Consider the following 26,335-nt stretch of genomic DNA (forward strand, 5'->3'; position numbering starts at 1 on the left):
ACCACCGAGAAATCCCTTTAACTTTATAAGGCTATATATGAATAGAATATGATATTTCTTCGTACGCTTATTAAGATAACTCTTCCTCGAAAAAAGCAACGCGATTGATCATTTATAAAGATATCGTAGACATAATTGTATTTGTTGACATTGTAGTATGTAAATTAAGAAAACTCGTTTACTAATTATCCTAAAATGTATCAACCAACATAGACTATTATATCCTTCCTTGATGAAATTTTAGGTCAGAAAGGCCCCTCCAAATTAATGAGGAATCAGATTGGTGTTTTTCATCTTCCTATCATTAAAGTCCTTCCCCAAAAAGGGTGATATCCTCCAACAATATAACTAAGGAAATACACGTGCTGTTTCGGAGTAAACATCTTGAATCCCATATGACGACAATGAACAAGAAACATATCCACTTTGTGATTTGAAGAAGAAATAAGGACTCCCAAAGACTTGCTGTTGTTCAGGAACTGACTCCTTTACTTTTTACGAGTCAAAAACATGTAATTAATGGTACTATTAAAAGTCCTATGTATCAAAACAGTAATAATCAATATCCTTTCAATAATTAACTGAAAAGGTGAGCTTCAGAGGTTGCGCCATACGAAAATAATTATGATTTGTGTTTTCTTTATTTCTTTTTCATGTCTCTTAGAGCTGCTCACAGTAAATTTAATGAAACGTCATGAGAGCGAAGCTGCTCTACTCTCAAACATTCTTCAAAGTGTGAGGGTTACCAAGTTAATTTTTGGTTTCTTTTTTTTAACATACCGGCAGGACATAGAATATTCATCACTGTTAAAAACCGTTATTGGTCTCCAGTTCTTAGAATAAGTTCCGTTACCTTTTTTAGGAATGAGGACTATTCTTCCATTGGTTAAAGATTGTGGCATTTTACCAAGCTTTTCCATAGCTTTACTGACGTGCACTAGATAAGGTGCACTTTCCTCGGGGAAAGAGTAAAATTTTTTCAAAAATACCATCCGGACCAGGTGCATTTTTGCATTTCGGTTTTTTTGTAGAAAATCTGATCATCTAAAGAAGCCTTGAATGATAGTTTCAATGGAAAATTCACACTTTCATTGTCTACAATTTCTTGAAATTTTCTTGTAAAATGATTCAGGATATAATTTAAACTTATTATAATTTCTCCTTCATAAATGATCTTCTTCATAGTAGAGGCCTGAAAAATAACCTTCCTCTTTATTGTTTTATTTGGATCATTTTCCAAAATAACATTCTCTGCCATATCAGCTTCAGCAACTTCTAAAATTCTGAAGGAGTTGATGGTGTCAGTAGTGTAAGTCCGCGTAAACAATTAACTTTCCCGAACAATTTGATCATTTTTTTTTTTTTTTTTTATAAGTAGGCTGTTATACATATATTTCTGCCCTAATAATGAAAATTCTAATATTTATCATCAAAAATAGTTTTATTGTTTTTCAAAGTATTCTCCAGCATGATTTATACACTTTTGCATGCGCTCAAACCAATTGTCGAAGCTCTTTTCCGATCGAGACACCTCAAAAACATGGCATTTAAACGGTTCAACAGCATCTTCTGGGGACGAAAATCGGTGACCACACATTTTTTTCTTGATGTGCGGGAAAAAAAGAAGTCACTGGATGCCAAGTCAGGGCTGAACTGACCCATCAATTCGACGTTTTGGCCGGTCAAAATGGCGCTGGTTTGAACCGATGTGTGAGAGCTCGTATTGCCATGGTGAACAATGATTCGTCTTCTCTTGTTCGTTTTTCGAATTTCTCCGAAGACTTCAGACAAAAAAACTGTGATTTACCCCTCAGAATTGACCGCTCTAGAATACTCAAGTGGAACAGTTGCCTCACGATCCAGTTTTGCCGAAGAAATAGGTCGCCATTTGCTTCGAAGTGCTTCTTCCAAGAACAACTTTCGTTAGGTTTTGTTCGTCTACGAGGAACCACACAGTCGATTGTTGTTTTGTTTCGGGTTCATACGCATAGACCCATGATTTGTCACCTTTGACGATCTTATAAACGTCTTTTGAACTACGGCGAGCGTATTATTTCAGCATTTCTTTGCACCAATCAACACGAGTATTCTTTAGAGCGATTGTCAAATTGTACAGGATCCAACGAGAACAAACCTTTTTTACGGCTAGGTGTACATGCAATATCGAATGTATGCTGGTGGAAGAAATGCCCAAGGATGCCTTTATTTGAAGGTATGTCACATGACGATCTTGCATTATCACTTCACGCTCAGTATCTATGTTCTCTGGCACAACGGCCGTTTTTGGACGACCTTCACGGAATTCGTCTTTAGCGAGCGTCGACCACGATTGAATTCATTAAATCCGTTTTTCACAGTACTATAAGAGCGTGTTTCATCGCCATACAAAGATTTAAGTTCATCAATGCACTCTTGTCATAATAAATCATGCCGAAATTTGTGAAAAATGATCGCACAAAAATGTTTACGACTTAATTCCATTTTTTTTCCAAATTAATTTTTTCATGTCACTCTAAACACACAAATGATGGGCATACGTCAAAACATTCAGAGTACGATTATACTACAAAAATGTCAAACTTACCAAAGGAAATGTCAAATTGCTCCTGGCAATATTGAGTGTAGCCTAGGCCAGAAATATATATAGCAGCCTACGTATTGTTGATTTCTCTTTGATTCCTCACGTATCCTAAAGTAGTTCGTTGAATAATGTGGCATAGCATAAACGCCACTTGGGTAGATGAATGAAGAGGGTTGAATCCACCTAACAAATTTCTTTTCAGCCTTTCTCTGATTTTTTCTTTACTTGGAATGTACTGGGGGAATCTAAAATATCTTGGTTTCCGGCAAACTTGGAATTCAAGCTCCACTAAATAATGGTTTGAAGATGGTTCAGGTGTGTAAAAAGCCTGTTTCATTTGAGAGAACAGAGAAGGGGAGACTAGAGCCAAGTAAGATAATTGTTTGCCTCTTCTCCAAGAAATATTTTCGTGCGAACTCAATTTCTTTATGGAGTCTATAAGGTTAAATCTTACAATTAAATCATTTAATATTGCTGTATTATGATATTTTTTGGAAGGATTATCTAAATTGACGCAAAGATCTCCTTAAATTAATAGAGGAGAGAAATAATTTTTTGATTGTTTATGATGGCTTGAAAGAAGAACGTAGAGCGCTCATAAGGCCCATACACATTTATAAGTGAAAATTTAACGCCTATTTTATGCGAGTCACTTTTTGGAACTATTCTTTCAGGCAAGACTTGTCATTAAATTTATTTGTAAGAAGAGTTAAAATTCCTCTCTTTGAATTTGAATCTTTTGGGCAGGCAGACTGGACAAATAACATTACAAGAAGTAGACACCACAACCCCTAGGTCTCGAAGACAAAATATGTATGGACTAAATGATAGTAGATGTCTCATCAATGCATATCGGCATTTTATATCCTGTCTTCCCCTAGTATTAAGTAATAAAATCTTATTAATTCCCAGATTTGATTTTATATCATCTGAGATTAATTCAGGAAAAAATTCAGTTATAAGCATTTGCAATCTTTTTTCTGACAATTTAATACCGGCACATGAAGTTATCATAGAAATAACAACGATTAAAAACTCTAATTTTCCTGACCCACTATGATTAATTAAACTATTTTTCCTGCCTTCCAGAAGAGTAATCACTGTTCGGTTTATTACTCTTTCCTGCTGATTCCGTACGAGTTCGAAATTTCATTATTTGCTTGGGATCTAAATATGGATTAGATAAACTACCCGGCTTTTTTCTATTAGCTTCCTCACCTCCTTTTTCCACTCTCACATCTGAAGAGCGTTGATCAACGACGACATAATTTTCTTCACTTTCAATCATAAAATTTTCATTTTCTCTTATAACTTTATCACTAGTCAGACCTTCTTTAGAGGAACATACTCCATTAGGGGCAGTATCACAAAAAACTTCATTATAACTGGCTATGCTTGATTTTTCAGTATTATCGACAGCACTAGACTCCATTAAACGCTCCTTTGTCTCCAAGTTCTCTGGTAAATAATTATTTGGCATAATGGTATTATCACTACCTTTTGAGCACTTTCTTCTTCCAAGCTACTCTCAATAGTAACAGGACTAAAGACAACTGTACTCTCTCAGAAGAATTCTGGTTTGATTTATCCATCATATTAGAACTGTTCTTTAATATAATATTATCGAATATGCACATTGAAGGCAGATAAGCTTTTAAAGCCTTATCATACTCATGAGCTTTAATTCTTTCCTTCTCGCAGCTGAGCTTGTTATGCACAAAGCTAAAACAGTTTTGACACTGCAATTTAGTACTTTTAAATATTAATTTAATTAGACAACCATCAATAGAGACAATCTGAGGAATCATTTCCGAGTTGGCCACAACTTTTACTATATAATCTCCATCCCTCTGATATTTATCCTCGACCACTCTGTCTGGCAGATTCTTTTTGGGATAATGAACAGTTATTTAGTCAAATTGTTTCAACCATTCAACTGACTTAATTTCATTAATACATTTAAAAGTATTAATCAAAGTTATAGTAATTTTCTTTTTCCTGTTAAAATTTCTTTAATCGATTCAAAGAATAAGGGAGTACTTCTTTTAAGTCATCCAACCGTCCTCTAACATCTATTGGATACTTAGAGTAAAAATATAGCCGTCAAAAACCAAATCTAGTGTTAGCACCAACTAATTTGTGCTTTTTAAAACCAAATTTAATAGCAATGTCATAAACAGAGACATGTCGTGTCGTAAATATTCTTGTCCAATAGGTGATCCCTCCTTATCTTCAATGAGAAACACAAAAGTCTCCCACATAAATCTTCTATAACTATTCAAGTATATTAATTTTTCTTCCTTGGATTTTTCATTTACTTGAGAACCTAACACTCTTGAATAAAGAGCGCAAGGGTGTGCATCCCTCACAAAGTAACTTTCTCCATCGGGCGCAAGGGATTACCGTATTCGGTATTACCTTGGTCGGGTAGTTCTTTTGAAGGTAGGAATAGATTACCCCATAAAATTCTGTTAAGATAGCTCAAAGTCAAGAATAAGCAGGTCACCTAAGAGTAATGACGTCAGCCAAGGGAAGAGATGACATAACGGCACAGTTATTAATTAATCAATCAATTGTAGCCCAAAAGACAATAAATAGATACAGGCTAATTAATCAAATAAAAAGGAAACTCACTTACTATTAATTATGCAGAGCGAAGAAAAAGTAAGAATACAACACTTTAACTATGTTTAATATAATATTAAACACTCCGCTATAAATACACGTCTTCTTTAATACATAATCAAAATATCAATCATTCATATTTTTCAAATTGGTTTAGAAAGGGGATTTACACCATTATCTCAATATTAAATATAGTTTTATATTAAAAAAAACCATCAGTATAGCAAAGAAATAAATGATGTATTAATTATAAGTGTGGATATCATGTACTAAAGGTGAAATGCTCTTGAGAAAAAAAGTGCAATAAGATCATAATTTGTTATTTATGTTGATGTAGAGTTTATCTTGCTAACAGAACTGAAGATGATCCATTGAATAAACATCTGTTTCCTTGTTATTCTTACAATTCTCTCCAGAAAGAGATATATATTTTAGTAAATATTTGAAAAATACTCGGGGAAATCAAATTCTTTAAGGATTTCCTACTTTCGTATTGCTTGCAATACTTTTTAATACATATCAATAATAGTTTTACAGCTAATAGTAGGAAGGATTTTGAAATTTGTACTCGCCTGATAACAATCACAAGGTCAAAATTAATCAATAAGATAAAAAAATAAAATAACAGAGAACTCATAAATAAGGAATGTAAATTTTGAAGAATATCATTGATACTTTATTATTTTTTCAATCAATACTAAAAACAATCGTATTATTATTTTGTTACATTTTAACCATTGTTTTCAGTAAAACAACTTATAACTATGTATATAGTATGACAACCATTTAATAATTTATTTATCTGTGTTGAGATTCTAGATCCTTGCCAGAGTAATATTCCAATATGGTGACAAGCAAATTGGCTGTTTAGAGAAGGATTCCTCAGTTTGGGAACTTTAATGACATTCAAATATTTCAACATAAGTCTACAGAAGTTAAGACGTCTGTTGTATATTTTGTAAAATTATAATCACTTACCAGCTCCAAATAACTATTTTTATGTAATAGCAGAATAGAATAAGGTTTGCAGACCAAAATATCGGGAAAAGACAAACACATTATCTTTACCAGTCTAGAATCATGTTCCATTTGTTTCCCAATCACAAGTGACTCAGTAGTAATAAAGTAATCAGGGGTGAGCCTGTAGTGTCCAGCTTATATAATTGTCCGTATAGACCGTATATCACGAGCCCCAACTTATAAATGGAATAAATATGATAGAGATGAGTGATTTCTGCGTTATATACATCCTTGTATCCTATAGATACGGAGGTGGGTTTGTGTTTATTTCTTTCATCTGATAGCTTCTAACTTAGTGAAACCTAAAATAAAAGCTAAGCTACTCTCCTCCCAAAGAGTCTTCAAATTGTCAGAGTGACCACGTTGGTTTTCGTTTTCTATTTTTAACATACCAGTGTTTCATATTATTTGAATCTCTGGTTATATTTTTTTCTTCTATAATAACATTCTTTTAGAAAAGACCAAGCCTCTTTATATAGACTTTTTAATAAATCTTGTTCATATTTCATTTAATGAAGGTTTTATTATAAATAAATTTCTATTTATGAAATCTAGTATAATACTTTTTATGCAAAAGTTGAGTAATAACTTATAATATAAATATTAGCCATTGTTTAAAATTCATTTAATTTAAACACACTTTTAGTCATGACTCGTTTTTTGATATAAACAAAGATACTGAGCATTTTACTTTCACTTGTTTTAATTATTTTCATAAATTGACTCTTAATTCTATTCCTATTTGGATTTAAAGCAGCAGATTCTACATATTTTAAACTCATAAAAGATATTACATCTTATTTTATTATCAATATAATACATTGGATTTTTATATTAATTAATAATTTTATATTATAATTAATACCTTCGTTTAGGGTTCATCATTTCATACTTTGTCATTGATAAGATAACACTGTCCAACGGCAAAAATGGTGCAAAACCTGTATACGCTCTATTCAATAGAATTTGATCTCTTGATTCCAAATATGGCCTTATTTTTCTCTCATAACCTCGTGACCTTCAGAAATGGGCATACATTTTTTGTCATTTTTGACTAGTTTTATGGTTCAAAACAGTTTTAAGCCCTTGGTGTTAAAGATATGAATAAATTATGTAAATATATTTTAAAGCATCATTTTTTAAATTCAGCCTCATACTTTTAACTCGAGTTATCTTTGTTTAAAATGGAAAATAGATGCTTTTTATTCAGGGGCTCATAGCTTCAAGACAAATAAATTCAAAAAGTTTAGAAGTATTGAATTTGATAGCTGAAAGTATGATCTTTAATTTTTTAAAAGAGCCTTTCCAAAAACACTCTATATCGCTGTCACTTTAAGATAAGGCCACGACAATTTTTCAAGAATAAAACTCATTTTTGAATTGATTTCATAATAAAAGTCAATAAGTAATAAGTATGCCCAAATTATAAGAGATAGAAACAAAGAGAGAGAAGAAGAAATGAGATAGAAACAAAGAGCTCTACCGTTTGCTAGGGTCCGGCTGGAGATGAGAAGCTCTCTCCGCCCCAACCCTCCGTCGGCACCCAACTATGGTAAAACTCTTTTGGAGTATCGTGGTACAGCCTTACCCACTCTCTTACTGATCTCCTTATTAGGAGGTCACACCCCTTTATATCTGTAAAACTGCATCTTGCATAGGTGAGTCGGTAGTTTCGACGAGGGATGAGATGATCCCTTAGACCTAGATATCTGTGGAAAACACTGAGCTTACTGGCCTCAAGGTTTCTTATCCCATCCCTCAACTGGTCAAATATGTTGGCATAGCTGACCCCCAACGGCGAGTAATGTATCCCAAGGTATTTATACGTTTCATTTTTTTTGGAGTTATGGTCAATGTAAGTGTACGCACACTTTTTATAGTTTGCGGTAAGGCCTACTTCCTTACATTGACCCAAGAAAACATCACTGATTTGCTGGAGGCTTTTAGCGTCCTCCGCAAGTAGGACCGCGTCATCTGCGAAGAGGAGAGATTTTATTGTTTCTTTATCTAGTTTATAGGCCTTAAAACCTCTCATTGGGGTTTTATTTATTTCTGCCAAGCACCAATCTAGCACGAAGTTAGAGAGGTACCCCGACAGGGGGTCCCTTTGCAGGATGCCTAACTTGAACTTTATATTCTCACTATCCTGTAGGGTGGCGGAGGCGTTACCATAGACATTCCTTCAATATTTCAGGAGCAAGGATGGGAGGCCTTAGCTTGCACTGGCCTTCAACAATTACTCATATATCAGCTGACGGTTGACTCTTCTTTTCTTTGACTATTGAGTATGCAGTTTTTATACATAGGTCGGTGAATATTACTCAATTTGCTTAAAGAGACGAAAAAGGAAAGAGAAAACAAGCATGGTGTTACTGCCCTAACACAAAAATACCCTATGTATATCGTCGTGAGTTGTTATAAGTCAAAACTTATGATTCATAAATCATAATGTATTCTTTTTGATAAATAAACATGGTAATAGGTTATTCTATACCAGGGAGCAATATATACATGGAGAGTCCGCTTCTTTTCAGAAAATACATAGGTTGACATAAAAAATCATTATTAGTATATCTACGTTTGACTTAATTGGCTAATTACCATATGATTTCGGCCATTTTATCCGATTATTTTGCGAGTAAAGGTTGCGTGATACAATAAAGAGACATGTAGCCCGACTGGTTTTTTACGGTCTAGCGTTTGTCGAGCAATATAGTTTCCAGTTAAATCTAAAGAAAAATATATAACCTTGCCCTAAGCGTTGACTTGTATTAAATTACAAGTCAAAAGACGTGAAAACAATAAACTGTGCAAGATAAGTTGATTGCACATATACAAAAATTTTAGACGAATCAGAAATAGAGATAAAAAAACATTCTTGATAGATATTCATGACGCCTCTTCCACTTGTTGTTTATTTCTGTTTCATGACAGTGATATTATGTCATTCATCATAAAGCAAGAGCAATATTATAATGACGTCATGAGTTTTTGATTATTATTACATAACCTTGCGCGCGCATTGAATCAACAAACATATTTATATTTTTCATGAAGTGAAAATTAGTATCGACTAACAGATTAAAAATTGTATTATTTTACAAAATAAGTGAGTTTATTATTAATTTTTTAAATTGGTAATTAATGTCATAAATAACTTTAAGGTGTCAATTTTTAACCGTGATGTTTATCTGAAGGATTTACACTGGCATGATGATATAATTGAATTCTTAATCAAATCTTACATAATATAAATAAATACGAAAGTAAATGAGTTTATTTTATTTTGTTGATCGCCCTCAGCTTATTTCTTTTCAGCTTTATAATGTATTAGAATAAGGAACTATTACAGAACCTATTTTCGTCATGTCTATTTTGGCAAAGATTTTTATCCATGGTTCAAGCAGTTTGCAGCGTGTAAAAACACTTTCCTTGGAATTTTTTAGCTTTTATTACTCATTTCCATTTTATATATTTTGTATATCAACTATTTATTTCTGCTTTAAAAGAGTCTGGTGCTTAATACAATTTTAAATGTATTTTTAACATTTTACTTTAAATAATTATATAATTTATTTCAATAAGATTTAGGTTACACATCATTCCTTTGGCTCACTACTACGAAGACATCCAGATCCTCGTCATCTCCTTTCTACATCGACAACCATGAGCGCATCGGACCAAAATACAGTTCTGACCCCCTCCTCAACCTTTCCCTTCACCACGGATATATACGATGTGAGCGGTTTAAATAAATATTATGATTAGACAACAATAAAAATGTACAAAAATTATTCTTGTGAAGGGTGTTACAGTTCGTACTTCAAAACTCGCGTCACTTTCTAACTTTATAAAGGATTTAAAGTCTTCCTTAGAGACATGGAAAAGTAACGAAATTCATGCAGTTTGGTTTTACATCAACAAAGAGAGCTCTGAAGTTGTTCCCATTCTCATTGCAAATGGCTTTGAGTTTCATCACGCAAAAAGTGGGGATTTAGTCATGCTCAAATGTCTACGAGGAGATGAATCATGCAACATACCTTTATATAGTCATCACAATGTTGGAGTTGGTGCAATAGTTGCCGACGAAAATGGTAGGATATTAGCTGTAAAAGAAAAACATCGTAAGGATGATCACTGGAAATTACCTGGAGGCTATGTCGAACCGGGGGAAGAGCTTACAGATGCTGTTAAAAGAGAGGTTTTTGAAGAAACAGGGATTGAAACAGAGTTTGTTCATTTTGTGGGTTTCCGTCACGCTCACAAGTACTTGTATGGTAATTCAGATTTATATTTTGTGGCTTATCTTCGTCCCTTGTCTATGGAGACAAAAATATGCTCAAAAGAGCTTCAGGAACTGAAATGGATGGATATCGAGGAGTACGTTAAGAGTCCTATCGTTCATGAGAATAACAAATATTTTATTAGAAAGTATATGGAGTGTGTGGCAGCAAGTTCGGGTCTTGCTGCAGAAAGAATTCCTATGCGTAATAAAGTCAATACAATTTATGCTCTTGGTGATGTGAAGAAAAGTGGAGCGTAATTGCTATTTAGACATGAGGTGGAAATACCAATAATGTCTACGTTTTTATCCTTATATTATTATCGACATGATTTATTTTTATAATTCCGAGTCTATTTTTTTTTTTTTTTTTTTTGTGTGTACTTATAACTATTTAAATAAGATTAGATAGTTATACATATTTCACCAATAAAGACGTACCTCCAACTGATTATATACTTTATTGAGTCTTAATTATCATTTGTATGTATAGTCCTTGAGACTTATTCCTCGGCGCCAACAAGGCAACATGACCGTTGCAACAGGGTTATAAATTTATCTATTTGAAAATGGAAAAGACCCCCTGCTGAAACTATAGTGTCAAATAATAGCGAAACTTCACAAACCAGTAGATATCTAAGTAAGTAAGAATTAATGATGGAATTAGCGTTCTTACAATTTAGGTATTTTGCTAATTACTAATCTGCACTAATTTGTCATTTTTTTCTTAGTCCACTAAATAGCAGATTAGCAGAATGCCCACCCCTGTGTACAATATGCACTATTACACAATAGGTATCCAAGCCAATTTCCTGTCAAGTATCATGGCTTCAAATATCGTCAATAACTTTTTTTCAACCTAATGCAAATAAAAGGATTGGTTCTATAACACTTTGCCTATAATAATAATAAAAATATGTGATGATGATTTATGCTGCAATAACAAGATAATTATCTACTAGACTACTACAATGACAAACATATATTCATAATTATAAAGTCAAAGGCGACCTCGGGATAGAGAATACGTGTTAATCAGGACTTGATCAGGTACATAAGAACTTCACTCCATCTAAACGATTGCTCCATTCACATTGTCCACTGAATCTTAAATGATAGATTGATTGACTTCGTATATTCTTTAAAGATGTTATTTCTTTCTAATTTATAAATGAACAATTGTTCCAGCGATTATAATAGCGACTTGAGCCAACTTTTAAGCCATCCTCATAATGAAATTATTAATCAATCAACACTTAATCAATGCAATTTCTGGTAAATAATTAAACATTCTATCTTTTACAATTGGAGTAACATGAATGGGAACCATAATTACATAGTATTCTAGCATGCATCATCATCAAATGTATCTATTATTTTTTTTCGAAAAAGGGTCATCGCATGTAAAGCTTTATAATTATCTATTAGTAATAACTAATAAGCCACTTATATTCCCAAATTTGACTTTAGTAGGTTGCGTGATATTTTTATTTACATTGATAAAAATTAAATAAAGAAAAATGCATAGCCGGCCCTAGATTATAGAAATAAAGAGCGCTTGATTGTAGGACGCATTTGCCATTTATAACTGTTAATTGCTCATAACTATAAGTCATACCTATAAATTAGTTACACAAGTGTACATTAATTTTTACGTTTATTTCCTTGGCCTTTCCAATCGTTTCCACAGAATCATGGATCCAGCCATTGTAAAGTTACGTGCAGTAAGAAAAGCACTCAGGTCCTTGGATCTAGCTGGACTATTGGTTCCTAATGGGGATGCTCATCAAAGTGAATATTTAGCTGAGAGAGATAAACGAAGGGAATGGATCTCTGGCTTTACAGGCTCGAACGGAACAGCCCTTATCTTAAACAAACCAGAATCAGCTCATCTGTGGACAGATGGACGATATATATTTCAAGTTTGTTGATAAATTATACATTAATTCCTGTGTTCCTTGTTATGAGGGTTTCATTTTATTTTATCTTTAGGCTGGGAAAGAGCTGAATCCAGACTTATGGACTTTGCACAAGGATGAAGCAAGTCAAATCGGTGAATTTATTACCAAAACTCTTAATCCAGGATCACGCATTGGTGTAGATCCCTTCCATATATCTAATTCACAATACCAAAGGCTGGAAATGGAGCTTCATGCTGAGAAGTTTCGACTTATTCCTTTGGAAAGAAATGTCATAGATGAGGTGTGGGGTGAATCACAGCCTCCAATGCCCAATCAACCCATTCTTTCACTTGGTAAACTCAATCTAGGTTATTTTATCGAAATTATATATCTAACTTTGTACCATTCTTCTTAGGAATTGAATATACAGGAATGTCTCTAATAGATAAAGTATCTTTTTTCCGTGAAGAAATGAAAAAGAAGAAGTGTGGATGCTTGATTTTAAGTGATTTAGCAGAGATTGCATATACATTCAATCTCCGTGGATCGGATATTCCTCATAATCCAGTATTCTTTTCTTTTGCTGCCATTACATATGATGATGTTTATTTGTTTTTAACGGATCCTGAACTTTTGGACATACCTTTGAATGGAGTCATCATTAAACCGTATAATGCCATTGGAGAATTCATTAAAGAGTTTAAATCTTCTTCCGATTGTAAAATATGGTTTTCTGAGCATGCTTCAAGAGGTTTAATTGCTAATATTCCGCAAGAAAACAATAAAATAATATCTGTAAATCCGGTATCCTTAAAAAAAAGCCGTAAAGAATGAAACAGAAATGAAGGGATTTGTTAATTGTCATATTAGGTAAGAAAAGGGATTAATTAATCATTATTATATACTTACATATACAAATAAGAGATACTACTAAATGAATGTATTATACCGGTTCTTACTCCAGGGATGCTGTGGCTCTATGTAGATATTTCGCATGGTTAGAGAAAGAAATCGTAAAGAAGGAAGTAGATGAATTCCAGGCCTCACAAATTCTGGATTCTTTTCGAAAAGAAATGGACGATTTCGTCGGTACGAGTTTTCCTACAATTAGTGGGTCCGGTCCCAATGCTGCCATTATTCATTACCGTCCAAAGCCCGGAAAATCCAAAGTCTTAACTCGGAATGACATTTATTTAGTAGACTCAGGTGGTCAATATAAGGATGGGACAACTGATGTAACCAGGACTGTACATTTTGGTTCTCCATCTGATCGAATTAAAGAATGTTTTACTAGAGTTCTCAAAGGTCAGATTCGACTTACTCAGACTGTGTTTCCTAAAGGAGTTAAAGGATATGCACTTGATTCAATTGCCAGATCATCTTTATGGCAAGTTGGTTTAGACTATGCTCATGGTACGGGACACGGCGTAGGATCATATTTGAATGTACATGAGGGTCCCATGGGTATATCTAAACGATATAACTCCTATGATCCCGGTCTCGAAAAGGGTATGGTCCTCTCTATCGAACCAGGATACTATGAAGATGGTAATTTTGGTATTCGTATTGAGAACTTGGTACAAATTGTAAGGGCGGACACTGAGAATAATTTTGGTCAGAAGGAATTCCTAACTTTTGAAAACCTTACTTTAGTCCCTATTCAAAAAAAATTAATTGAGCCAACCATGCTTTCTTCCGATGAAGTAGCTTATATTGATGACTATCACACACTTTGTAAGGATAGAGTTGGACCCCTTCTTCGAGAGCTTGGACTTAAAGAGGCACTTAATTGGCTAATTAGAGAGACAGAACCTTTAGGATAATTGTTTTAAGCTTAAGACACGTTTTTATATTCTTATTAAATTTGTAGTGTTTGTAAATTAATCAAGCTATTATTTGAATGTTCAATTCATTTTATAAACAATGATTAAATACATTTATTTTTTTGACTCGATAACATATTTCCAAAGAATCAAGGATCTTGAATAATGAGTGTAACAAAATGTATAAATTGATAGAAGCTATCGTATTTAAAAAAATAATAATAGAAGAGAAAGAAATGGTATAACGAAGAGATTACCATAGTCAGCTACTTCATTTAATTGTAACGCTTGCTAGGGGCCTACAGAGTTTTATAAAAATAAATTAATATATACGAACAAAAATACAAGAAAACCTAACAATCGCAAAAGTAACCGAATTATTTTCACTATTGGAACAATTACCTAAATTAATTATTTTTAATTAATTACAGGCACATATGTTATAATATATGGACCAGATCCATCAAGGTACATAATTATATGCTATTAATTAGTTGAATGTTTTAGATACAGTCGAGTAGGAAAGGCTCATTACTAGATACCTATAAACGAGGCTAATAATGATTCAAAGGTACTGAAATCTTTTGTGACTGATTTTGATATGCTTTTCGAGTCTCCATTGAGAATCAAGAAGCTTAGGACAATACTGGCACTTGAATCCTGCAGCATGAACTTTTCGTCTGTGGGTTTTGTAATTATTTCTCCCCATAATTTCTAAACCACAGAACTCACACTTGTGATGTTCATGTTGAAACATATGTAGACTAAGATAATAAGGTGAGCGGAATGTTCCAGCGCATATAGAACAAATAAAGCTTTCCCCAGGTTTTCCATGATTACGATTGACATGATTTTCCATGAATTGCTCAGAAGTGGTGTAGTAGTCGCATTCTCGACATGAAACATATTTTTTACCTGAGTGGACAAAGGCAATGTGTCTCTTTTTGTCAGCATAGCTTTTAAATTTTATTCCAGTACAGCCACAAGCAGTTACTTCTAAATGACACTTTCGAATGTGCGCTGTGAGACGGTTTCTCTGTCTTTTAGTACTTTCTGAAGTAATTATCTGTCCACAATGAGGGCATTGCGCTGTAAGCGTTGAGAGAGCATTCTTAAGAAACTGAATACGAGTTGAAAGTTCAAGGAATGGATCATAAAACTCTGATATAAAATCTGGAATATAAGAAAACAGTTCAACACACTTAGGACTTTTCCAATCGAGATTGCATGAAACCAGGATCATTTTGCAAAAAATATTAAAGAATGAGTATTTTGAGAAACGTTGTCCTCTAGAAGGGATATAGTCTTCATTTCTGAATTTATCCGCCGATTCTTGAGATAAGAAATTTCGAAGGACGAGATTTTCCGAGGAGTGACCATAAACAAGTGACAAATATTCAACTTCATGCCATGGGAATTCAGGAATTATTCTTATAGTGTACGTTTGTTTTTCATCAAATGTCTTAAAAACTATGGGTTGACTAGTTTTAAATTCGTATTGTCTCGCAAAAGCCTCATTTAATAACTCTAATTCTTGGGTGAGTTCTTCTTGCGGCTTATTCAACAAGTTTGTTTCTTCATTGTTTTTTCGTTTTCTTCTTCTTTTGATCCATGAGCCGAAGACTTGACTATGAAACTCGTTCAGAGAAAACCCCATACCATGAACTAAAAAGTCCATAACTCTCTTTAATTGAATATCTGCTCCCCCAGGATGGTCACAAACTAGAAACCGCCCTTCGTAATAATTGTTTCCCACATTTTTTGATCCAATTAGCGCAAATGGTGACCTCACTAATTGATCCTTAAGCTTGGAGAAACAGTGCGACAGGGTTACGGCAGAGTATGTTACACATAAATTTTGACCCGTGATTTCACCAATATAACCTTCCTTAAAGCATTCAAGAGATAGCGCCTCACCAGCAGTTATGAATATTTGTCCAAGATCTATATTATTCTCGTCAATTGGATCACAGATAACTTCCTCAGGATCTCTTTCATGAGATTCCAAACGAGGTAGTAAAGCTTCAAGGACATCAGCATGATTGTTTTTAAAATCTGTTAGAGCCTTAACAGTACAATTTAACAACCCAGAATAAAAAACTGGCTTAGCCTCAGCTAATTCGGGACATGAATTGACAAGCACTTGATAAAGAAAATATTTAGAAGTTGTTTTGACGCCTCTCAATGCATCAACTGGTAGACCGTAGTAAAGCGTATCCCTTTTACCACAGAGAACATCAAAGTCTTCTCTGAAATCCGTTTTTTTAATTCGAGAGTAGACACTATATATGGTACGAACGTAATTAATCAATTCTCGAAGGCGAGCTTTGCGAGTCGCATCCTTGACTTCTGACAAGGATTCAGTCACTCTTCGCATCCATTTGGGTCTCTCTGGTATAGATTTACAAATTTTTTCAAATTGTTTCTTGTAAGATTTGACAGTAATGAGCCAGGTTCCTGTATGCGCTGAAGGAATATTAAGAGACTCTCCATCCTCATCATAAGGTCCTACATCTCCTGGTGAAGATGAACCAAAGAGTGGAGTTAAAAAAGTCCCATGGTAATTGTAAAAACGACCATCTTCGAAAAGGGACCAAAGTAATTGGTGTTTCCATGAGCCTTTATCCGTAGGAACAAGTCCATAATCACTAGGAGTTAGACTTTTAAGGACATCAAAGTCAGAATGGAACTCATAATCATAAGGAATTTCAACAATCCAATTAATGAGTTGATTTAATAGACACTGTTTTTCTGTGGGACTTCTAGAAACTAATGTAGGTTCTGTTATTTTACGACGTTTGGAGGGTTGAGGGTCTTTGTAGTCTTCTAAAGAAAAGTATCGAGACTGCATGGTTTTAATATAGCTTTCCCATCCTTCTTTTGTTTCTGGAGGTCCAAAAAGTGTCATGAATTTTTCAACAAGGATTAAAATAGGAGTATCTCTGGGGAAGCGATCCTCACTGAACATGGACCAACTCAACTCTTTCTTCCATTCAAAAAATCCCTCTTAAATGAAAAGCAATTCAATCAAGTGGGCCTGAATTGAATATAGTTATGTATACCATACCTTGCATTACTTCCAAGTGAGCCAAACCATACTCCTCAGCTGAAACTGAGAAACAGGAGTCCGATCCCTTAGAATTATCAAGCAAACGCTCAATGAGATCGTGTAAAGTGGGTTCGTCATGTTTCACTTTGATTTTACTCTTCAGAACATCTTCCATTCCTTCCTCTTCCTCATCATCTTCTTCTTCATCTCCCTCATCACTTTCACTCAAACTAAGGTGCAGTTCATCTCCGGACTCCACTTTCCAGGGCTCTTCATTAGATGGAACCTTACTTGATCTTATAATGTTTTTACAGGTATTTAAAGCCCGCAAAATTCTTTGTTGTTCCTTCACAGATAGGATCAAGACCTCTTCCTCTTCTTCTTCATTATGAGGAAGATTCTTCAAAATTGATTCCGAATCCTGGATTCTATCCAAACACTCCTTCCTCCAATCATCTTTCTTCATAACACAAGGTTCATAGGATTCCTCGTTGAAACTTCTTTTAATTGGAGTAACTTTAGTTAATTTTTCAAGTCCTTCCACCTTTGCTCGTGTCACAAGCTACGCCATTTCCCTTCCTTCACTTAACATCCTTTTGCTTCTAGAAAGGAGGCATTCTGTATATAACTAAACACATGAAATACAGGGCGCAATTCATAATGTATAAATTAATATCGCAGCTATGATGTCACACATACTGGGAATGGGGGGGAACAGTAATCCAAGTAAGAGAGAGAGGAAACTCCATCAATGAGTTCTCTGGAAGCTCTTTTAGTTTGAAGTAAAGTGCGCTTTGCGCCTGCAAGGGGTAAGAGATAGATGGTCGTAGTTGTATCTCTTTCAGACGCAAGGTGTCGCTCTTTACGATATCACAGACGACGTCACTTTTTCTTTTTTGTCATTTTCCCTTTTGCCGTATTCAACTTCTTCTTCCCTTGGTACAATGTACCCTGATAATTCGGTTAAAAGGTTTAAATTCATGGAGGCTGCCTAGTTGGTTGTGGAGTCATACTCAACCCTTCTAACGGAGAAAAAAATATGCCTTACGCCGACCATTGATTTGTAAAAATATTGATCACGTGATCTACGTTCCGCTACTTTGTTTTAAAGCTTGCTTGAAGAAGGAGGAGCTGTCGATGCGTATATGAACTTAATATTGTATCTACTCACTCTGTCTCTTTTTCCTTCTATTTCTACCTATGTCTAAGTAAGAATCTTACTACTTACTATTTTATGTTTTTAAATAAAGGAGCACTGAAACAGAAGCTGTTGAGGTGCGCAGACGACTTTTTTAATCCTCCGGCCAGAAGGAAGAAAGAAAACGATGAAGAAGTGTTGAAGAGCGAATTGTAGAAGGAAAGAAAGAATTAAAGAAAGAAAGAAAGGTGACTGCTGCTAGCTCAGGGCTCACTGCTCCAAAACCAAGAAGTGAAAAAAAAAAAAAAAAAGAGATTCTTTATTTCGTGTTTTTTTTAGTAACATATAACTTGGAATAAATATCCTCCAATTTCTCCGTTTCCACGCTTATAAAGTTATAAGACTTTTTTAAAGACTCGAATGAGCTAAATACAGAATGGAACTCCGTGTTGGAAATAGATATCGCTTAGGGCGGAAGATTGGGAGTGGATCTTTTGGTGATATATACCTTGGAACTGATATTTCTACATTCGAAGAAGGTTAAAACTTTTACGAGCTTGCTCTGCTTCTTTGACAGGGGGCAACACAATGACTAGAGGAGGATTGTCTTGGATGAGAACTGGATTTAGTACTAAACTAGAATGATTTAGTGCATATTGTGAAAATACAATGATTTAATGTCGTGGTCTGTTATAGGATGTAGTTCTTTGTTCCTGAATCATTTGCTAGATGGGCCTAAATATAAATAATCTATGATTATTTGATTAATTAAACGCAGTGTACATATCGCTTAATTAAAATCATAAATGATCCTCTCCCTTGGGAATTGTTTAGTACTCCTATATATAAATTAAACTTGATACCCATCCTAGACAGAGTATTCACCTTATTTCCATCATTAATCGAATATGATATATTACAATTCTAACATTCAGTCAACATGAGTTGAATATTAATATATCATTAGCATCAGACTTGACTTTAGTCGTTTAGTCCTGCAAAAGTTGAACTATGCATCAATGATCTACATTGTCATCTACTCTCTCTCCTCAAGTCATGTTCTTTTATTTTACGTAGACCTTTAATGGAATTTTGAAAGAGTCCCCTGAAAGAAATAACTTTCTATGATCTTTGAATACATTCAATATTGATAATAAGTAACTATATGTATATATTTATTTTTTTAATAGTTGCAATCAAACTAGAATGTATCAAAACCAAGCACCCTCAGTTACATTTGGAATCTCGGTTTTACCGTTTGCTACAAGGAGGGGTTGGAATTCCAGTCATGAAATGGGCTGGTTCTGAGGGTGACTTCAATGTTCTTGTTATGGAGTTGCTTGGACCCTCCTTGGAAGACTTATTTAATTATTGTTCTCGTCGATTTAGTCTCAAGACAGTTTTACTCCTTGCAGATCAACTCATAACAAGGATAGAATTCATTCATGTTAAACGCTTCATCCATAGGGATATCAAGCCCGATAATTTTCTCATGTAAGTGGATATAATTGTATAACCATTCTGTAAATAACTTTATTCCGTATACTATTTCAGGGGGTTAGGAAAAAGAGGTAACTTAGTGTATATAATAGACTTTGGTCTTGCCAAAAAATACCGCGACATACGAGGCCTCCACATTCCATACAAGATGAATAAAAGCCTGACTGGAACCGCCAGATATGCTAGTATAAATACCCACTTAGGGGCCGAACAAAGTAGAAGAGATGACCTTGAATCCCTGGGTTATATTCTCATGTACTTCGTGACTGGCACACTTCCTTGGCAAGGTCTCAGAGCTGCCACTAAACTTCAGAAATACGAAAGTATGAAAGGAAGTGTAAGGAAATGTTCCGTTTGAGTGCTAATTATTCATTATTACTAGGAATATCCGAAGAAAAGATGGCTACTCCAATTCACAAATTATGCATGGGTGCCCCGAGTGAATTTGCAATGTATTTGGATTATTGCAGATGCTTGGGCTTCACGGATGAGCCAGACTATAGGTTTGCATTATATAATTCTATATTTTATTTTTGTCTTTCACCTTTTTTTTTTGTTAGCTTCATGCGACAGTTATTTCGTAATCTCTTTCATAAACAAGGCTTTACATACGACTATGTATTCGATTGGAATATGCTTAAATTTGGTGGAAATGTTCCAAAGGATCCTCCACCAGATATGGTACGTCCTGATCGACGTGCTACTGTCGTCAATGAGGACCAAGCAACGAACGGACACTCCAAGGACCCTCCAGATGCCAACAATCAACCTCAAGGAGCCTCATACACGGTAAATATTTAAGCGTTTATATACAAATTGGAATAATTACATGATTATTTTTTTATTCTAGGACCCAAGAGTAGCCGAAGAGACACCTGCAAGTGTTAATAGGCACCACCGCACACAACATTAACAACCATCCAGAACTTTCTAAGCTTAAAAAGAGTAATCGCATATCTACACTCTTTTAGTTTAATTTTTGATGTACACTACTACTGCTCATTTGAATACCTTATGCGTCGTTCATTATATATTAGTCAACGAAAGAAGCGTAAAAATTTAAATAAGAAAAATTTAAATGGGGGGCCACCCTCCTTTTTATTTATCACTCAAAACATTGAATTTCTTGTTAATTCATTAGCCCAATGAAAATCGAAGTCTTGAAAACAAAAAGAAAATATTTGCGTCGAGATACGGAATGATAAAATCTGAAGTGATTCTTCACCGTCATAATAGCCCTCGAATAAAAATATTTTTTTTTCCTTTGATCTCAAGACATTTTTAAGTAATCTACGAATAAATATATATTTGTTATAATTGTGTTGTACATTCACAAAAAGATTAATATATACTGTTTACTTATTTTTGCCGTAGAATGGTAGAGAAAAAATACACAAAGCTACCTAAAACATAATATATATCGATAAAAAAAAGTTATTCATTGATTGTGACCATATCTTTAACAAAGTCCTTTGGATAATCCCAGAGACTGGGAAAGGCTTGTATTTCTTCTGCACTGTATTCACTCAGTTTTTTAGGAGCGTCTTTAATTCGAGGGATCATCCCTGAAACGTTGTTTAAAAGCTCGTCAGGAACCTCTTCATCGGGGAAGACGTGCAAACGGGTCATTTTACCTTTCCGAGTAAGATCGCCATAGAGATTGTTATAGCAAGCTTTCCATAGTACTAATGTTGGATCTCTCTCATGGACCTGCCATGCGGGTATCCATTTTGCACCTCCGTTGTAACGTTTTTGAGGGAAACCCGTGTGATGAAAATATACACGAAATTGCCATTCTCTCCCAAGTAGTGCAACATGGCGAGAGTTTATTACAATAACGTGGTCACCGCAGTCATTGAGTGCATGGTGAATTGGTTTATGCTTCCCTAGTAGTAGAAATAGGCGGATATTTATTATTATTTTATAAATATTAAATACTATTTGAGTAATGGGTTACCTTCAAGATATTTGGTTATTACTTTTGCACTAGCAAATGGATTTTGTCTTTTTGCGTCAAAAATATGCCAATTCCGAGCAAATGTGCTCCATTGTTGGACTCTTTGAAAGGCTGACATTCCTCTTATTCTTTAATTGCACCAATATTAATTAATGACTTAAATAGCACAGCATGAGCACATCAGCATCAATAATAATATTTACTAATAATAAACAACCTTCCCCATTAAATCAGAGTTGTCTATTCTTATGGCATGTCATATACAGAAATCTTTGCAACCTTCTCAAAGTAACAGAGTATTTTCACCTGATGAACTTCATCATTGTTAATTTAATGGCGGGCATTTTGGGGCCTAAACAACCAAGTTTTATAACAATATTAATTAAAATAGTGGACTATTGTATCATGTATCTCAAAATAGGACCAACAAATAAAAGGTCTTCAACCTTACTGTCTATCAAAAATCTATCCCTCTAATCCCTATTTTTACTATATATCTGACCCGAATATCTATTAAAAATATGTTATAACCTCGTTATACAGTATTATTTTCATATAATGGATTAAAGTCAATTATTTTAATAAAATTGAAAGGTATTTTCTCTAATAGTCCTATTTTTCTCGTCCCTAATTGACCTAAAGCAAAATGTTCGAATCTGGCCATTTTAGTGCATATTACTTTGTATAAAATAGTATACAAGGCCTACAGTATGTCTTTTTTTATTTATGTAATAAAAATATCGACTTTTAGCCTCTTCTTCAATTATGATCCAACTTATAACTTGAGTAAAAATGCTCATAGTGTCGTACCAACACTTTTTTTATTCGCTGGGGGACGTCGAGTATACTTGAATATTACTCCGTCTATAACTAACTTGGCAGCCCCCATGAATTTACCCTTTTAATTGAATTAGCAAGGTACATTCGCTGGAGGAAGAAGTTGCATACTGCAAAACCCAAAAGGGAGCTAGAAAATGACAAAATGTGAATATGTGGCGTCAAACCATTGGCATTTGGGGGAAAAAATATATGTACCAGCATGTAGCTTTTCCAGCTAACCGGCGCGTTTCGTTATTTTGTTAATAAAGCTTTAGAGTAGATTAACATCAATATTAAGCTAATTTAATTAATATATTGGTTGGTTGAATTTAGGAATGTATTACTTCCTAAATCCTAATGATAGATCAAAAATAGAGTACGCGAGGTTCAGTGGTTTTGACACTTTTTTTTTCTCTTTCCCTTTAGTAAAAATATTTTTAGTAGTATTAATCGATTTGTGCTCTAATTCAAATGTTGATTCATTTCATAGCTAGAGTTATTAGTCAAAGATATGTCAAAAAATAATAATTATTATTATGACATTTCCCCCTATTGACAGTTCAGTGCCTGAAATCCGTCTTCGGGCTCTGAGCTCTATTCATTCCAAGCTAGACAAAGGACTCCTCTCAGCAGCGGATCTTTTAAAAGATAACTTTTTGGCACGATTCGTTGACTTTTGGTTTATTCGCAAAGATGTTTTGCAAGGATCCAAGACTGCTCTACTACTTTTGAGAAACATTCTCTCATTCACTGAAGTTCAAAATGCCTGCATGGATCTTGGAGTACGGAAAATCCTCTCCCAATGGCGCCTTCACGTAGGAGAAAAGGTTTTACAAAATCTTGTTTGGGAGATTTTAGAAGAAAAGCTTCCAATCCCACTAAGAGCAGCAAATGAGGCGGATCTCATATCTGCAATTCAATTTAACTCCAACAGTCCAGAGGTAATATCAACCACAACATCATCATCCATTTCCTCCCCCAGAGTCTTACCTATGAAATCCCTTCCACTTCGTTTACTTCTCCCCCCTTCCAAAGCTGATGCTTTGGAAGAACCCAGTACCTATTCCCCTGTCCGTCAACATTATTTTAAGAAAGTTCAATTTTCTCAACTGGACAACAGTCTTACAGAGTCTGAACCAACATTTCCATGGATATCTCTCTCGTCAATAGATTTGGAACATCTACGTCCCCATACAGATATAGCTCATCATCCAGATCAAATGAGGGAACTTTGTCAAACTTTTTGTAGCTCTCTATTAATTGATTTCCCACCCGAAGTATTTTTACAACGACCTGCTCTCATTAAAACTCTCATTCAAGTACTTGACGTGACCGACAATATAAGTCTTAAATCTCATATTTGTGAGTCTCTCAATGTTTATATTCATAAATTAGTGAATAAACTGGAGTTGTCACGTGAATTTCATAGTAAAGCCATGTCTAACCTGGACCATTCCTGCTATTATGATGAGGATGACTCCATGTCGGATTCAAAGAACAATAGTATAGAGGATCGACTTCAAGCAGTGACTTTGAAAAAGGAGTGTCTTTCAACTGTGGAGTTCGTATGGATTACTTTTGAGGCTTCTCTATCATTATGGGTCTTAAATGATGGAGATCATAGCTATCGTCTCCTTAATTCGGTATATACTCTTGAAATCCAACTCATCAAGCTTCTAGAGTTCTTAAATGTCGATATCCACAAAAAAGATGGTGGAAGGATAAACGAAATTTCAAGAACAATCTCAAATATTTATACGTATCATAGTTCCAAAATGAATTTTCGCTTTCATAGAGTAGCTTACCTTCTCCTACTTCGATTATGCCTTAAATGGTGGATTTTCTCAAGCTCACTTGACTTAAAAGTTCACAATAAATTAAAACATATTTTAAAGGAATGTATCTATGATCCTACATTATACTTGAGCCAACCTAAGTTTCACAGTGATGTTTTGTTGCAACTGGATGATGATTCCAGAAAGGATTTTGATATAGAAGTAAAGCCTATGTTGAGGTCTATTCATCATGCCGTCACTTTCTTAAAAGGTTCATTAAATCAAAATGATATTATCAATTCAGCCCGCCATTCTGTGATTTCCTATCCTCTTCATGAAAGTCACCTTTATCTAATTAAGTTTTTTCAATTTTGTTCAGATACGGGAAATCCTGAGCTTCATCATCCCATCATTCAACTCCTTAAGATTAAAAATTCCCATTTAAAAACTCAAATATATCTGTGTCTACATTCTCTAGTGCAAAATATTATGGGGATATCACATGCTCTTAATAAGTTTGATCCATGCAAAAAAATATATTTCTTATTAAGCAGCCACAAAGTCATTGAACAAGTTTGCAAGACCATTATGGATGAGGATTCTTCTTCTTCTCTTAAAATCGCATGTGAAGAAATATTACTTTACTTGCTAAAGTCAGAGCATATATTAAAAAAGATATGGCACCAAATAGTTACAACGGTACTTGTCCCTAACATAGTATATTTAGAGTGCTTATCTAATCCGGATACAAGATTAGGAAAAATGATACTCAATGCTCTTAATCCAGACTCGGACTTGAGAACTTTTTCAGGACTCAACAAAAATCAGCTTCTGGAATCTAATTTTCGTTTATTGTTTCATAATTCGCCTAATTTGAGACAGGCTGTCCAAGCGAACATTAAAGTTTTTGTTGCACAGGAAGAAAATTCCTGCCTAAAGCTTCCCAGATTTGCAGATATATTTGAAAGTGATATCAGTGATTCATTCATAAAACGAACCAAAGACATTCTTAACTTCAGAAATATTGTTGAGTCAAATCAAAAAAGTATAGGAGAGTTTATCAAAGTAATGGAGACACTTTTCCTATCAGATGATACTTGCTCTTTAGAGATTGAAAGATCTTTGAGTCATTTGATAGTTTTGCTTGAAGATAATTTAATTCATATTAAATTTATAGAGAGTGGAGGATTTAAAAAAATAGTCGAAATTTGGGAAAACATTTTAAAGGAAGATAATCTGGAATATGGAGGGGAACTACTTCCTATAGTGCTTAAAGTTATGAAAGTCCTACTCGTAAAAAATAACTCTCTGAGAACAAGCTATTGTTCAAAGTTATTGTTTAAGATTATCAGAAGTATGTTTATATTACATTCCCCACGATTCTCTCAATTAGATCAAACCCGGTTAGATTTATCTACGATTGCCGCTCTTTTGCTTTTTAAACATGTTTATACCGTGGAGAACGCAGAATATATTACCCTCGATCATTTAATTGGTAAAAAGTTTACACTACCATTTGATTATGAAGCCATGGATGATGGAACAAATGAGTTTGAAGAATCCCCCGAAAATATGAAGGGATTCAAACTCATGAAAGTATATTGGAATTTATGTTATGAGGGATTGAGCTTCATGTGCTCATCCTCACAGACAAAATTTAGTGAAAACTTTGATAATCGATTAGTCCTTCAAGAAGATGAAAGAACCATGATAGCAGCTTCATTCTCAAAAGAAAACTTGTCAAATCCATCAAAGTTAATTTATTCTCAAACTCCAGTTGCATTTCTTAAGGAAGTAGATTTCATGAACTCACAAAAACTTATAGACGACAATGAAGAGCTTATCTCAACAGATTATGATCGTAT

The 26,335-nt window shown here is 34.3% G+C and overlaps 5 protein-coding genes across 14 annotated transcripts; 3 read left to right on the forward strand and 2 right to left on the reverse strand.

Moving 5' to 3' along the window:
• The first annotated feature begins 9,133 nt into the window (after positions 1-9,133).
• LOC121126288 (uncharacterized) lies at positions 9,134-10,962 on the forward strand. 8 transcript variants are annotated; one of them, XM_040721624.2, is made up of 3 exons: positions 9,134-9,335; positions 9,812-9,964; positions 10,032-10,962. In XM_040721624.2, the coding sequence occupies exons 2-3, from the start codon at positions 9,893-9,895 to the stop codon at positions 10,767-10,769; spliced, it is 810 nt and encodes a 269-aa protein (XP_040577558.1). In that variant the 5' UTR covers positions 9,134-9,335; positions 9,812-9,892; the 3' UTR covers positions 10,770-10,962. The 8 variants fall into 8 exon arrangements, with proteins under 8 accessions (XP_040577558.1, XP_040577561.1, XP_071747842.1 ...); XM_040721627.2 differs by having other exon boundaries at positions 9,204-9,335; positions 9,818-9,964; XM_071891741.1 differs by having other exon boundaries at positions 9,232-9,363.
• Positions 10,963-12,051: 1,089 nt separating this feature from the next.
• LOC121126287 (xaa-Pro aminopeptidase 1) lies at positions 12,052-14,370 on the forward strand. Its single transcript, XM_040721622.2, is given in 5 exon segments — positions 12,052-12,430; positions 12,501-12,762; positions 12,825-13,222; positions 13,224-13,279; positions 13,374-14,370. Coding segments are annotated over 5 exon segments (1,803 nt in total). The 5' UTR covers positions 12,052-12,202; the 3' UTR covers positions 14,233-14,370.
• On the reverse strand, positions 14,236-18,143 carry LOC121126286 (uncharacterized). Its single transcript, XM_040721621.2, has 2 exons — positions 17,300-18,143; positions 14,236-17,238 (listed from the first exon to the last, which is right to left on the reverse strand). Exons 1-2 carry the CDS (start codon positions 17,745-17,747, stop codon positions 14,798-14,800), a joined length of 2,889 nt encoding a protein of 962 aa, XP_040577555.1. The 5' UTR covers positions 17,748-18,143; the 3' UTR covers positions 14,236-14,797.
• Positions 18,144-18,545: 402 nt separating this feature from the next.
• On the forward strand, positions 18,546-21,281 carry LOC121126280 (casein kinase I). Of its 3 annotated transcripts, none has more exons than XM_071891740.1 (7): positions 18,546-18,667; positions 18,759-18,958; positions 19,610-19,913; positions 19,974-20,242; positions 20,302-20,422; positions 20,480-20,708; positions 20,770-21,281. In XM_071891740.1, the coding sequence occupies exons 2-7, from the start codon at positions 18,856-18,858 to the stop codon at positions 20,830-20,832; spliced, it is 1,089 nt and encodes a 362-aa protein (XP_071747841.1). In that variant the 5' UTR covers positions 18,546-18,667; positions 18,759-18,855; the 3' UTR covers positions 20,833-21,281. The 3 variants fall into 3 exon arrangements, with proteins under 3 accessions (XP_071747841.1, XP_040577550.1, XP_071747840.1); XM_040721616.2 differs by having other exon boundaries at positions 18,572-18,710; XM_071891739.1 differs by lacking the exon at positions 18,546-18,667 and having other exon boundaries at positions 18,686-18,958.
• Positions 20,984-22,084, reverse strand: mRpL13 (mitochondrial ribosomal protein L13). The gene is made up of 2 exons (XM_040721617.2): positions 21,877-22,084; positions 20,984-21,805 (listed from the first exon to the last, which is right to left on the reverse strand). Exons 1-2 carry the CDS (start codon positions 21,992-21,994, stop codon positions 21,354-21,356), a joined length of 570 nt encoding a protein of 189 aa, XP_040577551.1. The 5' UTR covers positions 21,995-22,084; the 3' UTR covers positions 20,984-21,353.
• Positions 22,085-26,335: the final 4,251 nt, after the last annotated feature.

This window comes from Lepeophtheirus salmonis, chromosome 11 (assembly GCF_016086655.4).
Source record: "Lepeophtheirus salmonis chromosome 11, UVic_Lsal_1.4, whole genome shotgun sequence".
Lineage (NCBI taxonomy): Eukaryota > Metazoa > Arthropoda > Copepoda > Siphonostomatoida > Caligidae > Lepeophtheirus > Lepeophtheirus salmonis.

Excerpts from the sequence above, each read along its gene's own strand:
- LOC121126288 (XM_040721623.2), top strand. The coding sequence starts at position 9,593 with ATGTCTATTTTGGCAAAGATTTTTATCCATGGTTCAAGCAGTTTGCAG. Across the intron at positions 9,644-9,817 it reads GTTCAAGCAGTTTGCAGCGT|GTTACACATCATTCCTTTGG; the intron begins GTAAAAACACTT and ends AATAAGATTTAG. Across the intron at positions 9,965-10,031 it reads TCACCACGGATATATACGAT|GGTGTTACAGTTCGTACTTC; the intron begins GTGAGCGGTTTA and ends ATTCTTGTGAAG.
- LOC121126286 (XM_040721621.2), bottom strand. The coding sequence starts at position 17,747 with ATGAAGAAAGATGATTGGAGGAAGGAGTGTTTGGATAGAATCCAGGAT. Across the intron at positions 17,239-17,299 it reads TCACTTGGAAGTAATGCAAG|AGGGATTTTTTGAATGGAAG; the intron begins GTATGGTATACA and ends TTTTCATTTAAG.
- LOC121126280 (XM_071891740.1), top strand. The coding sequence starts at position 18,856 with ATGGAACTCCGTGTTGGAAATAGATATCGCTTAGGGCGGAAGATTGGG. Across the intron at positions 20,243-20,301 it reads TAAACTTCAGAAATACGAAA|GAATATCCGAAGAAAAGATG; the intron begins GTATGAAAGGAA and ends CATTATTACTAG. Across the intron at positions 20,423-20,479 it reads ACGGATGAGCCAGACTATAG|CTTCATGCGACAGTTATTTC; the intron begins GTTTGCATTATA and ends TTTTTTTGTTAG.
- mRpL13 (XM_040721617.2), bottom strand. The coding sequence starts at position 21,994 with ATGTCAGCCTTTCAAAGAGTCCAACAATGGAGCACATTTGCTCGGAAT. Across the intron at positions 21,806-21,876 it reads AATAACCAAATATCTTGAAG|GGAAGCATAAACCAATTCAC; the intron begins GTAACCCATTAC and ends TTCTACTACTAG.